The sequence below is a fragment of the Pyxicephalus adspersus genome, chromosome 2, assembly GCF_032062135.1.
Source record: "Pyxicephalus adspersus chromosome 2, UCB_Pads_2.0, whole genome shotgun sequence".
In the NCBI taxonomy this organism is placed as follows: Eukaryota; Metazoa; Chordata; class Amphibia; order Anura; family Pyxicephalidae; genus Pyxicephalus; species Pyxicephalus adspersus.
Window position 1 is genome coordinate 62,044,941 of NC_092859.1, and position 14,906 is coordinate 62,059,846.

At 39.2% G+C, this 14,906-nt stretch overlaps 1 protein-coding gene across 9 annotated transcripts in view; it reads right to left on the bottom strand.

Moving 5' to 3' along the window:
* Window positions 1-14,906, bottom strand: part of SEPTIN8 (septin 8) — a 110,895-nt gene that overhangs the window by 54,155 nt on the left and 41,834 nt on the right. For 5 of the 9 annotated variants that reach the window (XM_072400864.1, XM_072400858.1, XM_072400861.1 and 2 more), the window contains exons 2-3: window positions 11,687-11,801; window positions 263-458 (exon numbers count right to left, since the gene is read on the bottom strand). In XM_072400864.1, the coding sequence (XP_072256965.1) occupies window positions 263-429 (167 nt within the window). In that variant the 5' untranslated portion in view covers window positions 430-458; window positions 11,687-11,801. Of the gene's footprint in view, window positions 1-262; window positions 459-11,279; window positions 11,390-11,686; window positions 11,802-12,347; window positions 12,405-14,906 lie in introns of those variants that run through there. The other 4 variants (XM_072400859.1, XM_072400860.1, XM_072400866.1 and 1 more) reach the window with 4 other exon arrangements.

The window sequence follows — 14,906 nt, forward strand, 5'->3', positions numbered from 1 at the left end:
ACTAATATTAAGTGCACAAACCACTTACAATCATTAATATACATTATTTTTGTTATAATTGTCCATGCATAATTTCTGCATGATGCCTATTACTCTCTATTTATTGTGAAGCGCTGCTCTCTCACTGGTTAGTAGAATTGCAGTTTGAGCTCAGCCAAGAAATCAGCAAGGGGCTCACCCCACCAACAAGCAAAATAAATCACAGTAGTTTCTACCTTCCCATCCCAGATATACCAAACAAAATTGCCCCATCTTTGCTTGCCTGTCATCTTTGTTGATCTGGTCGCCAAAACCCACAGTGTCCACAATGGTCAGTTTAAGGTGAACGTTGCTTTCGTGAAGATCATATGTTTGTGGTCGTAAACTGACTCCATTCTCATAGTGGCTGGCTTCTTCTGTCCCAAATGTTGTGTTAAAGAGCGTGTTCATTAACGTGGACTTTCCAATACCGGTTTCACCTAAGAAATAAATAAGAGCATTATAATTATATAAACTAAAATACTATGGGGTTGGGCTACTTTTTCAATGTAAAGCATTTCTAAATCCAAGGGCAGATAATATATTAAAAATAGAAGCACTATATAATAAATATATGGCAGATGCATTTTTGTTCCACCCTGTGATTATGCTGGTAAACACATTTGCCCTGATTCATCAATGAAATGCACGTACGGTCAACGCACGTACGTACGCACGCGCCGGTCAGCAAGCTCTATTACTGCGAGTCGGGCCCGAGTTGTAGTGAACTCGCCTGCCAGTTTCCAGCAAAGATCTCGAATACGCCAATTAAGGCGATTAATTTTCAGCTGCGCGATTCAGAAGGAGATGTTAATCTCAATGGTGAGGTGATAGCAATTGATTAGCACACACCTGCGCCCTGTTCTGTGCTCATCTCTAGTCCATTTTACATGTCATTTTACATTCTATCAAGCTGGATATATACTACGTGGCACTTTGAAATATGTCATCACACAATAGTACGAGTGTAAAAATATATGTGAACAAACATTTGTGACCTGATAAAAATTTTATTCTAGTTTGACTTTAGAGAAATCAAATATTTTAGTAAAGAATTATAGGCAAACATGCTATAATACATGTATTAAGGAACATGTCAAAATACATTTAAATGTATACAAATACATATGCATTTTAGATAGTACTATTTTAACTGGACGTGTGTACGTGTGTGTGTGTGTGTCCCTTTGTCCCATTGTCACCATATTGGATTGCTTTTCTGAATAAATTGTCGAGAGAGACATATATATCTATAAAAGCAAACAAGAACGTGTGTGTGCTTGTGACTTTAGTGGGAAAATCTAGTCCGATGGCAAAGCCGAGGTTTTCGCCCGCGGAAAGTCGCAAGATTTACCCCCAGGCGGCTCCTCCAATCAGGCATCGTAAGCGTTTAGATAAGCGCCTATGTAGAGGAGCTGAACTCAGTTAACTCTTGCCCAACAGTAAAGAAATAAGTCATTTAAAATATGCTTTTTTCTTAGCGCATATAGATGTTTTAAACATTTGAACAGCACAAACATTTTTTTTTTTAGGGCTAAGGGTAATAAGTGTGCCATTAGAAAGAATACTTTTTTAGGGGAACAGTGACTTTTAATGCAAGCTCGCCGGTGTAAAACTGCCGGGGATGCACGGCTCCAGCAGCAAGATCATTTCTGTTACTAACTTCCGCGCGAATACGCCAGCGCCTGAAATTTAGTTGGTGAATTGAGCGAAGACTTCCGATTTTGGATCGCGAATACAAATGTGTCACTGAGCCTCCAATTTTGCTTGGTGAATCAGGGCCATTATGTCCAAAAGGAAAAATGTTCACCTACTGTACTCAGAAAGAGCTGCTCTAGAGAGTGCACTCCTAATGTGGACTACAGAACATCTCCTATCTCCATAATACTGATGGTGTTCTCGGTGGTCACCAAGAATTGGGAAGGGGGGATAACATGAATTGAGATTTCAGTACAATAAATGTCAGTCATTTTTTGCACTTGTAGAATAAGTGATGAAATGCTTTTAGTAACATATTGAAAAACCAATACTATGCCAAACTTTACAAGGACAATGAGATCTAGAAGTTATAAATCTGTCTTCATATAACCTGTCAACAATTGAAATCTAAATCCTATGTAGGGTATTAATATTTTTTTGCCTCTCCAATACCGCAAATAAGTTTAAAATAATAAAAATATTAATCTCTTTCCGAGAAGGTTAACCCTAAAAACCTTTTTTGACAAATCGTTTGAATTTAAATCCTAATAAGCTAGACTTCAAAATTTTCCAAAGATCCTTACCAATTATATCATGTATTATTATTAATATTATTATGCATTATTATAACCTAATCATGTATGATGGGTTAACCTATGAAGTGCTCAAACATATGATAAAATTATTCATATTATAGACAGACAATGGAATTTTGTATCAGTCCAAAACATTGTCCCATACATATACTGCATTGTAAATTATGTTAAAATGATACTCTCAAGCAACATTTTATTATTTTTTTATCTACACTTTAATAGCCACCAGTATTATATTATTGTATATAAAGTAATATTTTGTATTACTAGCAATCAACTATGTATTAGGTTATAGCACTGTGTAAAAATATCCTGTATTTGTACTACTGTAACTATCCTTCATAATATTTGTGTATATATAATATAACCATGGAACTGGAACTGACTGCATAGTTCTCCCCAGCCCCCTTTTGGTGGGCTGGCTGACCGGCTGCCCTGCCCTCTCCGCCTGGCTCTTATCAGCAGCTCTAATCCTCTGAACAGACAATGGAGAGGCTGCTCTGTTCTCAGCTGTCATTGGTTCAGAGGATTGAAGCTGCTGATAAGAGCCGGTGTCCTAACAAAAAAATCTACCCGTGAAAAAAAATCTACCAGGGGCGTATACAAATAGGCATGTACAATGACTTCATTGTTAGGAAAGTTTCACAGCTGTGTTTGTGTATGAATGCAGCATGTCATGTACTGTAGCCCTACATCTCTCCCAGTACAAACCTCCAAATCTTCTAAACAGTATGTCAACAGTATTCATCCCCCTACCTTTAATACCTTTCAAAATATGGGGGGTCATATTTATAAAAAAACTAGTTAAAATTAAACATCAGAGTTGCTGTTTTAAAAGTAAGTGTGTCTAGAAGCCCGAAATTAAACATACAAATTATGGACCCCCGGGGCAACTTACATAGCAAGGAGGTGCGAAACCCAAATTTATAGCTACCTGTCGCAAAACTAGAAATGTCATACTACACTACCCCGTCTCCTTCCCCACTTTGAACCCCAATTTCTCTGGAACGGGGAGATGTACAAAACCAAAAATGTAGGTGCAGGTGGGGGACACCTGTGGCTAGCACCTTCTAAATTTTCATCGTTAGCCTATCGTCAGAACACGAAGAACTCTACCTATCAAGAAAAATCTACTGTTACACATTGGTAGAGGCTTCTAGCACCTGAAACCTAATTTCTCTGGAACAGGAGTATACAGGTGAACAAAATTACAGGTGCAAGTGGAGGACACCTGTGGCTAACACCCCATAAAATTTCATCGCTAAGGCATCATCAGAACATAAAGACCTCTGCCCATCAAAAAAATCTACCGTGTTACACATTGCTGGAGGCTTCAAGCACCTGAACTCTAATTACTCTGGAATGGTGGGTGGGGATACAGGTGAACAAAATTATAGGTGCAAGTGGGGGACACCTGTGGCTAACACCCCCTAAAATTTCACCCAATTACCTTGACACTTTTGAATTTATCAAGGACATCAATCTGTTCGAACAAAACCTTTTTTTCAAAACCATGTTTGACAAGATGTGTAATCAAGACCTTGCACAGCTTCAATTGGAATCACAAACATTTAAAGCCTTGGATTTCCAAGTATTTAAGGATCTCCTTACACTAGCAATGGAAAACAAACAAGCAAACATGGATGATGATGCATCCCACAACCCCAACCTGTATCACCCAGATTTACCTCAGAGTGACCCATTGTTAACAAAACCTAGGTCAAACTTCTACCCTTCTTTTTCCCATAAACCTTGTATCCAAATCTTTGTTGAAACAGTCACAAAAGAGGTCCAGCAACTTCAAACCCAGAATATACCAAATCTCAACAATTTCCTCAGCAAACAGAAAAACAGCTCTACAATCATTAAGAAACAACAAATCATTAAGAAACCTTCTGACAAGAGAGGAAATGTAGTACACATGAACGTGGATCACTACGTTAGCATATGCATGAAAATTCTTAATAATACAGATTGGTACTTACCAATTTCTCAAGTAAATATAACACACTTCAAAGAAGAGTTTCACAATATCATTTTGGATGCCTATACCTCCAACTTTATCAATAAGGCAAACCAAAGAATATCTATAGATTCAGTCACCAACCACTCCAACCTTTTACAGGTTACCAAAACTCCATAAAAATCTCACAGACACCCCAAGGATGTCCAATCATAGCTGGCATCAACTCACTTACTTCACATGCAAGTGAACTGGTCGACTCCTACCTTCAACCAATTGTTATTAAACTACCATCCTTCCTAAAAGACACTATCAAGCTTTTGCAACTCACCAACATGATGACGGTTTCCTTTGGAAATCTTAGTCACCACTGGCGTTAAGACCTTATACACATGTATACCACATGACAAAGGCCTTGAAACCATCAAGAATTGAGATACACAGCTAAACCGGACTTACAACATCAAAACAATTTCATCATTTCCCTCTTAGAATTCATTCTGAAGAGGAACTACTTTACTTTTAATGACGCTACTTACCTGCAAATTCAGGGCAATGGGCACAAAGTGTGCACCAGCCTATGCTAATCTCTACCTCAGTGAGTGGGAGAAGGAACTCTGCCAACAACTAAAGGAGTCCACCTATGCCCAATCCATTCATCTATGAAAGAAATACATAGACAACATGCTCCTTTTTGGGTAGGATCCATTAAAGACCTACATGAATTTTTTACCCAACTTCAGAAGAATCCATACAACCGATCATTCACCATGAATTACGATCATACCAATATCGCCTTTCTGGATCTTTATATTCTCAAAAAAGACAACCAAATTTCTACAACTCCTTACAGAAAAGAAATGGCTGGCAACACAATCTTGCTCGCCTCCAGCTCACATCCCAAATCACTTATCAAGAGTATACCCTACAGTCAATGTTTACAATTAAAAAGAAATTGTTCGACTAAGAACGATTACATTAAGGAAGCCAAACTACTACAACTGAGATTACTGGAAAGAGGATACTCTATGAAACTCCTTAAAAGAGCTTATCAGAAAGCTGAACTCAAAACGAGGGATGAACTCCTTTGGAAGACACACCATACATCCGAGGAAACAATATCCCAAACTAGGATTATTTGCAAATTTATCATACAACACAACACGCTACAAGATATTTGTGGTAAACATTGGAACATCTTGAGTGACGATCCATCACTTGCCAAACAAGTGGGAAACAGACCTCACTGGTATTCCGAAGAGCACCCTCCCTAAAAGATCACTTAGTACGCAGCCATCTTTATACCATAACTCCATCAACACTAGTGAAAGGCACCTTCAAATGTGGCCATTGCAAACAATGTCAATGAATTCAGGAGTCTCTTTGCAAGATACTCCCCAATGGCACCACTCACAGACCCAATTACCACATCGACTGTACCACACAAGGAGTCATATACCTTATCTCCTGTAAATGTGGGGCTTTTTATGTGGGAAGACAATTCAAAGAAAGGATCTATGAGCATATCTATTCAACCACATTTGGAAGAATCACAACGCCCCTAACCTATCATGTGGGCACCCAACAAATTTGACCCCTCCATGATTTCCTTTACTGGCCTTGAATACGTCCCCAGTAACCCTAGAGATGGCAAGAGACAAGAGTACTGCAAACAGAGTGCAAGTGGATCACTAACCTTCAAGCCACTAAAGCCCCAGGCTTTAATGACATGGTCAGCTTCAAACCCTTTTTCCACTTCTCTTAAACAAGAAAATTCTTGGTCATTGATCATTTTTCTGTGCATTATAAGCTTTAATTACATATTTTGCACTAAAGATTTAAAATACCAGTATCCTGACTATGTGTTAGTCTTATTGCCTAAATCATCAGGATTGTCCAACTTGGTATTATCTCACTTTGATTATATTTCGCTCTTCCTACTTTATGTATCACTATGTGTATTTATTGAATGCATACCTCTTAATATTTTGCAATGCCATCTGTCTAACTGCATGTGTGTGTCTGGATGCATCATTTTTCAGCATGCCCTTATCAGACTCTCTCTACCTCCTTCTCCCTATTGATATTTACTTTATAATACACTCTGGCCATACCTCCTCATTTATGAACCCAAGTCCCTGAATAAAATTCACTTTTAGTATTGTATCGCGCATTCCTTTGTGCTATGCCACACGCATGCGCAGTCCACATTTCTGTACAGCTCCATTTATAGCACAAGCATGCATTTTTATCCCTAGTACAGGCAACCTTTCAGGGCAGAAGAGTTCCTCGCCCCCGCGGTGCATGCCCGATCTCACGCGCATGCCCAGTCCACATTTCTGGACGCCAGTCCCTACCTTCCTAAAGCGCCATACTTGTCAGCCCTAATCCAGCTGCCCTATTTCCCAGACAGCACAACCATCTGGCACCCATTCTCCACACTGATACATGGTAAGCTCATTTCCACCATCCATTTATATATCCCACCTCCAGGTTCATGGATATATTCTTTTCTTTTTTTAATAGGAAGCCCCACTGTGACTCCGACCCTAGTTCTACTACCTATGTCCACAAATATGCTTTTCTAAAACTGGATGGTAACTCATAACTTTAAACAGTTACCAACCTATATCTCCCTATTACTACAGAAATGTGTACGTGTGTACGTATGTGTACGTATCAATAAATTATGATCACAAACACATTGCAATAATAAGCTATTTACATTGTTTATTTAAACGTGTACATATATTTTCATTACCACTCTGTGAAAGATGCAAGTCCCCTGAAAAGGCCAATACAGGCGAAACATGTCGGGACATCACATCATATCATAATTGTTCAAGCACCAATGTTATAGGATCAATATTGTCTAGATCATTAGTCCCTTATCTACCTTGCCCCCCCCCATGGTTTGTGGGGAGGTTCAGGACATAATTTCTGTTACTTTTTACCAAAGTTTGCTATGTTTATACTGTTTGTTATATAAATTGAATATAACCTACGTAAAATACACCAATTTATTTTGCCAAAAAAAATGTTGGAACATAAAAAGTCTATCCTCGCCAATCATGCTAAGATTTAACAAATCAGGCCCAAAGTATCATGCCAGTGCACGTTTAGTTATACTTTAGGAAATTACTAGCAGTTTGTGATCTTAGCTGCTAATAAGAGTGCATTAAACAGGAGAAATAATTATTTTTGGTAACTGTCTATGTAGAAATAATTTAGGTAAAAAGCAGATTCCTTCCTTGTTCTCAAGTTTTCTTCACAGGTACAGGACAGATGAAGACAAAATAAATGTAAACAAAGCAACAGTTACAACAATTGGAAACTGTGATGACTGCTCCCAAAAACAAATTTAGTGTTATATAGTAAAAAAATGTAAACAATACCATTCGTACCGGACAGTCTTCATTGCAAGCTTTATAAATGAATGACTACACTGGTCAACAAACATTTTCTTGCCAAACAGATTTAGGTTATGTTTGATGCACAGATTCCAAATATGGTATTGGTTTTGCTAGATTGGCTCTAGTTTTTTAAATAATTACCTCAATATTTACCTCACTGAAAACTAATGAAACTTGAAAATTAAGCAAAACTTAACTAGATATGCCGACGTATACAAAAGTACATTTTTGAAATACTTAATGTCAATATATTCTATATTCAGTATATTTACAGAACTATTTAAAAAGAAGTAATTGAAAAACTCAGTTTGTATGATTTCCTTTTATGTTGATGATCAGGACAATGAAGTTGAAGGGTCCAGCAGTAGTCTGCCATCATGTGTCTATCCCATGCCCCCCAGAAACCTTTCCTCCATCACCTTTACGAGGGGGGCTGAGAAGTTCCTGGCTTTGCCCAGAAAGAAGTGAGCCAGAGTTATGAAATAACACATTTATTCAACATTGTCCCCCTAGAGACTGATGCACTTGGTAGAGCGTAGTCGCAGCTTTTCTAGACCGTTCAAATAAAAGTCCTTTGGTTGCGCCGCAAACCAGCTCTCAGTAGCATCTTTGACATCAGAAATGTCCTCAAAACGTTGCCCCTTCAAGTGTTTCTTCAAAATCTTCAAATCTGAAGTGTTTCTTCAAAATCTTCGGGAACAGATAACAGTTCGAAGGGGCGATGGTGGACCAATTGGAACCAAGGTTGTTCAATTTGGCAGCCACAACGTTGGACATGTGGGCAGGTGCATTGTCCTGCAAAAAAAGGATCCCTTTGGTCAACTTTCCACGGTGTTTCGTCTTAATTGCCTCCTTCAGCTAGTCCAGTAGGTTAGCATAATACTGTCCGGTGATACTAGAGCCCTGAGGTAGTCAGTCCACCAACAGATTTTTTGGCCGTGAATTTTTAGCAGATTTCTGGGTTCGGAATTTCTTCGGCCACGGGGACCCGCTGTTCCTTGGTTTCAGGATCATAGATGTGGAGCCAGGTTTCATCCTCAGTCATTAACCTAGCCAAAAAGTCCTGTTCAGCTTCAAAATGGTCCAAAACGGCTTACGATGCTTCAACTCGTTCCTTCCTCTGGTCACTGTTCAAACGTTTCGGCACCCACTTCGCTGGAAGCTTGTGCATGTCTAGGATAGTGGCGATAACAAACCCAACATGCTCCCATAAGATATCAAGTAAAGTATCTGGGCTATCTTTTTTGCAGTTATGCGCCGGTCCTCAAGGATCAGCTCATGGACAGCATCACAGGTTGCTGGGTCAGTTGTGGTTGGGGGGTGCCCACTGCTGGGCTCATCTTCAACGGTGAAATGCTCAGTCTTGAAAGGAGATATCCAGGTTTTGACAGTGCTGTAAGGAAGGACACTTCTCCCCCAGTGTTTGTGACATCTCAGTGTGAATGTCCTTTGCTGACTTTCCCTTAAGAAACAAAAACTTCATGACGACCCGTAACTCCAACGACGTGAAACTTGCTTGTGCCTCTGGCATCAAAGCTTCTCACTAAAAGAAAAAATAGTTTTAAGAATCGCAAAGACCCGATATTTGCACAGTTACATACTAAGATATTAGACTGTCATTTGCACCCACACTCATTTTTCTATTTCATCTCGAAGGGGGCAAAGCGAGGAACTTCTCAGCACCCCCTTGTATATCTTGGTGGAACTTCTCCCCTTGTTCCTCACTGAAATTGCCAAGGTTTTCTGGAAATTTTTGCAAATGGCTACGGAGATAGTGTACCTTCACGCTCATAGTAGCACCTAAGTTTTTAAAGTTTAAGAACAAGTTTTGTATCAGTTCTTCATATTTTGTGCTTTATGGTTCTTGACAAGCATGACATAGCTGTGACAGGCAGAAGCTTCAGTATCAGTCATGTAACTTGTAAAATTTGAATCATGTATCAGTTTCCGAATCTGGGGTCCATCAAAGATTCCTGCTTTTAATTTTTCAATACTCAATCCAGGGAAGAATCTACAAAGGGTAGCGCGGTGGCTCAAAGCACTCTGGCTCTTACAGCGCTAGGTCCCAGGCTCGCATCCCAGCCGGGACACTATCTGCATGGAGTTTGCAGGTTCTCCCCGTGTCTGCGTGGGTTTCCTCCGGGTACTCCGGTTTCCTTCCAAATCCCAAAAACATGCAGTTAGGTTGTTTGGCTACCCCCTAAATTGACCTTAGACTACATTAATGACATATGACTATGCCCATTTTAATATTTTCATATTCTTTTTTAGGTTTTGTTGAGTGACCAATTGGAATTGATGCATAGCAGTTGCCATTATGCAGTGAAACAGATTTCAAACATGGAATGGAACTATGAAAAGCTGCCAGACTTCTGCTCTTTATTCTGGTACTCCCAATATGGGCTAGTAGTCCAGGGATGTTACAACAGTACACAAAGTCTCCATCATCACTGAAATATGGTAGGAGTGTCACCTCTCTTGTCCTATAAACCGTTATTTTAATTTCCGGTCTCAGACAGTTCTTTTCTTTTAGCCTGGATGCTAAAAGTTCAGATGCTTGTTTTGACAGACTTGGGTCACAAATTAAATCATTGAGCTCTTCTTGGGAGAACTGCTGGTTTGATGAAACACTGCCTTCATATTCACTTCCATTGCTAAATCCTGGATTACAATCCAAACCCTTTATATACTCCATGTCCGATACAGGACAGGGAGTGTACTGAACACTGGTATGGGAACATCAGCACCATGCTGCACAGGTCGTCTTGCTGATTCCAAATCAGGGTACTCTCACTTGTTTTTCTTATAACGATTGATACCTTTTACATTCACAGCACAAAAATACAATCATTATGATAATTTTTGGGCTCTCTTCATACCATAGGTACACCAAATTTCAAACTTCAAAGTTTTGCATACCATATGGGGTGCCCGATACTTATCTTGGTCCCCCAGTTTAATACCAAAACATGCAAGATAAGCTTGTTTCACAAATTCTGCAATGTTTCTTCTTTGTATTTTCTAAGAATATTCACCACAAATGTAGCAAAATACATTAGGGTCATTTAACCTCCTGAGCTGTTCATTTCTGTCTGGATTTATATGTCTAAAAGCAGAAGTGTTTTTCACAAAAATTTATTTTACAGTATAATAATAATAATATAATAGTATGAATAAAAAAAAAATTGGAAACACAAAATAATGTCAAAATAATAAATTAAATAAATTAAAAAAAATAATTTAATTTTTTTTTTAGGTTATTTACTTTTTTAAAAAAAAAATAACCAATATACTCATATTATTATATTATACTGTAAAATAAATGTTCATGCAAGACAATGTACTGCTTTTACACAAAAAATCCACTGTATTGCATTCAATACAGGTATTTTGTATTGAATGCAATACAAATAGATTTCGAATTTCCTGCCCAACCGTCAATGTACGCAAGCACGGAACTCCCCGGTGACAGAAGACGCTGGAGGAAGAAGAAAGGAGAGGCGAAGGAAGAGAGAAAACGCGAAAGATGACACGGGACTCCCGCAGATCAGGTAAGACTTAATTTACTATTTTCCCCATAGGTTTACCTACCCTGAGTGTGACTTGGGGTTACCGCTTTTAGCATCTTTTTCCTACCCCGGGTCACACTCGGGGTTACCACCCAGGGGGTTAAACAACTTCTCCTTGAAGAACTCATATTTCTGTAAAAAAAAGAAAATGCATGATTAAAATTAGGCAAATGAATGTTTCATGAAAATAATGCTACATTTAATATATAAAATGCAAAACATCAGTGTAAATAAGGATTGGTAATAATATGTTGTGCATTTATTCTTGGTAAAATTGTCTATTCCGATTCCTGTATCACAAAAACTAGAGCCAATTCAATGAAACTGATGTAATTTCTGGATTCCGCAAACCTAAAATACCCTAAATATATTAAAAAATCCTTGGCAAGTAAAAGGTTGAGGTGTGCTATCAGTCCACATTCAGCTTACCCACACAGAGGATGTTGAAGCAGAAGCCTTGTGTGACAGATTTACTAACAAGCTGATCCGGAAGACTGTCAAAACCCACATGGCCTCCCAATGTGAGGCTACGTTTTTCGTCATTCTGCCAAAAAAAGAAAGAAAAGACAATTAGGATTAGTTTTAGCCCTCACAGAGTTAAAAAGACCATATTAGGGAGATGTTCGGGAGAACTCTGTCAGATGTGTCCTAAGGAGTGAACACTGATTTTGTTTTGATATGCTACATTCCAGACATACTGCTAATAAGGAAGCAGAAATGAGCAGAAAAAAATTATAGCTCAGAAGCCAAAATGTGATTATCATCATCCAGAATTCATGCAACTCAAAAAATATGATTATAAGAATTTACATTTTAGACTAAAAGGAATACAGAAGTCAGTGTGTATGAAGTACAGCACAGAAACCTTCAATGTGCTCTGCACATTGATAATCACTTGTCCACAAACTTTGCATGACAAAATGAGGCCAATTTACTAAAGAAGTATACACATATATATAAATGTATTCTTACAACACACACAATACACACATGGAAGTCTCTGTGGTGCTGGAAGTACTGGTGTCAGTACCTGTGCCACCTGCTTCAGCCTGCCCACATAAAGTACAGCCACATCCAAAACATTACTTACTCTGCATGCATACACAGATGCTGTGTTAGTCCATTAGCAATAAACAAGTTTTCTTTTCTAACATAGAAATAAAAATAAAATAGGTTAAAAAGTCACTTGCCAAATGATTCTTTTCTAAACAATATCCATTAGTTCACACCAAGCATATACAATACTGTACTGCACTCAAACAAGTGGTCTTTCATTTGCAAAAAGCACAATATGCCATGATTTACCTATAAAATGTTCACACAAGTAAAAAGTAAAAACCAACAGGCCCATGTGTGAAAAGGTTGGCCCAGCACTCTTCCAAAGCAGCTCCTAAATAGTGGATGTGCAAACCACTTTTTAATTGAAATCAGGAAAATATGAAAAATGTGTGACTCTGAGACTTACTGTAAATAGTACTGTAAAAATATTCTAAAAAAAATTTGATCTATACATATAAGAAATATTCTAAATATATTGTAATAATGATATTGGTCCAACATAATTGGAATCATCAGTGGCTTCATTTACACAGAAGCTGCTCACTGCACTCTTGCAACAAAAGCAGGCCCAGCTAATTTTGACATATTTAGCGGCTATTGTAGGTGAAGAGGCACCGGGCATACAGTGAGGGAAAGATGTATTTGATCCCCTGCTGATTTTGTACGTGTGCCCTCTGACAAAAAAAATGACCAGTCTATAATCATAAAAGTAGGTTTATTGTAGCCGTGAGAGACAGAATAACAACAAAAGAACCCTCAAAAACCCAGTGCTGAAAAGACAGAGCTTGATGTGCATTGTAATGAGTGAAATAAGCATTTGATCCCCTATCAACCAGCAAGATTTCAGGCTCCCTGATGTCTTCCCTGTATGCAGGTAACAAGCTGAGATTAGGAACACCCTCTGTAAGGGAGTGCTACTAATCCAAGCTTGTTACAGTACCTGTATTAAAGACACCTGTCCACAGAAGCAATCAATCAATCAGATTCCAAACTAGCCACCATGGCCAAGACCAAAGAGGTGTTCAAGGATGTCAGGGACAAGATTGTAGACCTACACAAGGCTGGACTGGGCTACAAGACTATCGCCAACCAGCTTGGTAAGAAGGTGACAACAGTTGGCGCGATAATTCGCAAATGGAATTAACACAAAATAACTGTCAATCTCCCTCGGTCTGGGGCTCCATGCGAGATCTCCCCTCATGGAGTTGCAATGATCAGGAGAACGGTGAGGAAGCTACACAGAACTACATGAGGGGAACTTGTCAATGATCTCAGGACAGCTGGGACCATAGTCACAAAGAAAACAATTGGTAACACACTGTGCTGTGAAGGCCTGAAATCTTGCAGAGCCCACAATGTCCCCCTGCTCAAGATAACACATGTACAGGCCCGCCTGCAATTTGCCAATGAACATCTGAATGATCCAGAGGAGAACCGGGTGAAAGTGTTGTGGTCAGATGAGACCAAAATTGTGCTCTTCAACTCATCAACAGTCATCAACTCAACTCACTGTGTTTTGAGGAGGAGGAATGCTACTAATGACCCCAAAAACACCATCCTCACCGTGAAACATGGACACATTATGCTTTGGGGGTTGTTTTTCTGCTAAGGGGACAGGACACCTTCAATGCATCGAAGGAACAATGGACGGAGCCATGTACCATCAAATCTTGGGGGAGCACCTCCTTCCCTCAGCCAGGGCATTGAAAATGGGTCGTGGATCGGTATTCCAGTATGACAATGACCCCAAAACACACAGCCAAGGCAAAAAGGGAGTGGCTCAAGAAGAAGCACATGAAAGCCTAGCCTAGCCAGTCTCCAGACCCTAATCCCATTGAAAATCTGTGGAGGGAGATAAAGGTTTGAGTTGCCAGACCTTCGTCTCGAAACCTTACTGACTTGGAGAGAATCTGCAAAGAGGAGTGGGACAAAATCCTTCCTGAGATGTGTGCAAACCTGTTGGCCAACTACAAGAAAATTCTGGCCTCTGTGATTGCCAACAAGGGGTTTGCCACCAAGTACTAAGTCATGTTTTGCGAAGGGATCAAATACTTATTTCACTCATTACAGAGCACATTAAGCTCTGACTTTTGAGCACTAGGTTTTTTGAGGGTTCTTTTGTTGTTATTTTGTCTCTCACAGCTACAGTAAACCTACTATTACACTTATAGACTGGTCATTTCTTTGTCAGAAGCTGTAAACCTGCCGCATGAAAAAAAAGATAAAGGCCATCTACAGTTTGTTGCCAAGCAAGTTCAACCCTATGAGAAATATTTATCTTTTTTGGTAACAAGAAAGTAATACATCACCATCAGTTTTATTCATGTAATTTCCAGTATGAAGTTTTATTATAGATCATGGGAATTTTACACAGTACCATTAGCTGCACTTTGCTCTAAGTGGAATTCTCGGTATCTGCCAATATTCAGTGTATGTAGACAATGCCCCTGATTCATCAAGCAGAATCGGATTATCGGTCGCGCATTCGTATTAGCGATCCGGAATCGTACACGGTCGCGCTATTCAGCAACGGAAAAAGCTCGCGCACGGAGCCGCGCTTATCCGACAGCTTTTTACTGGCGATCTTGCA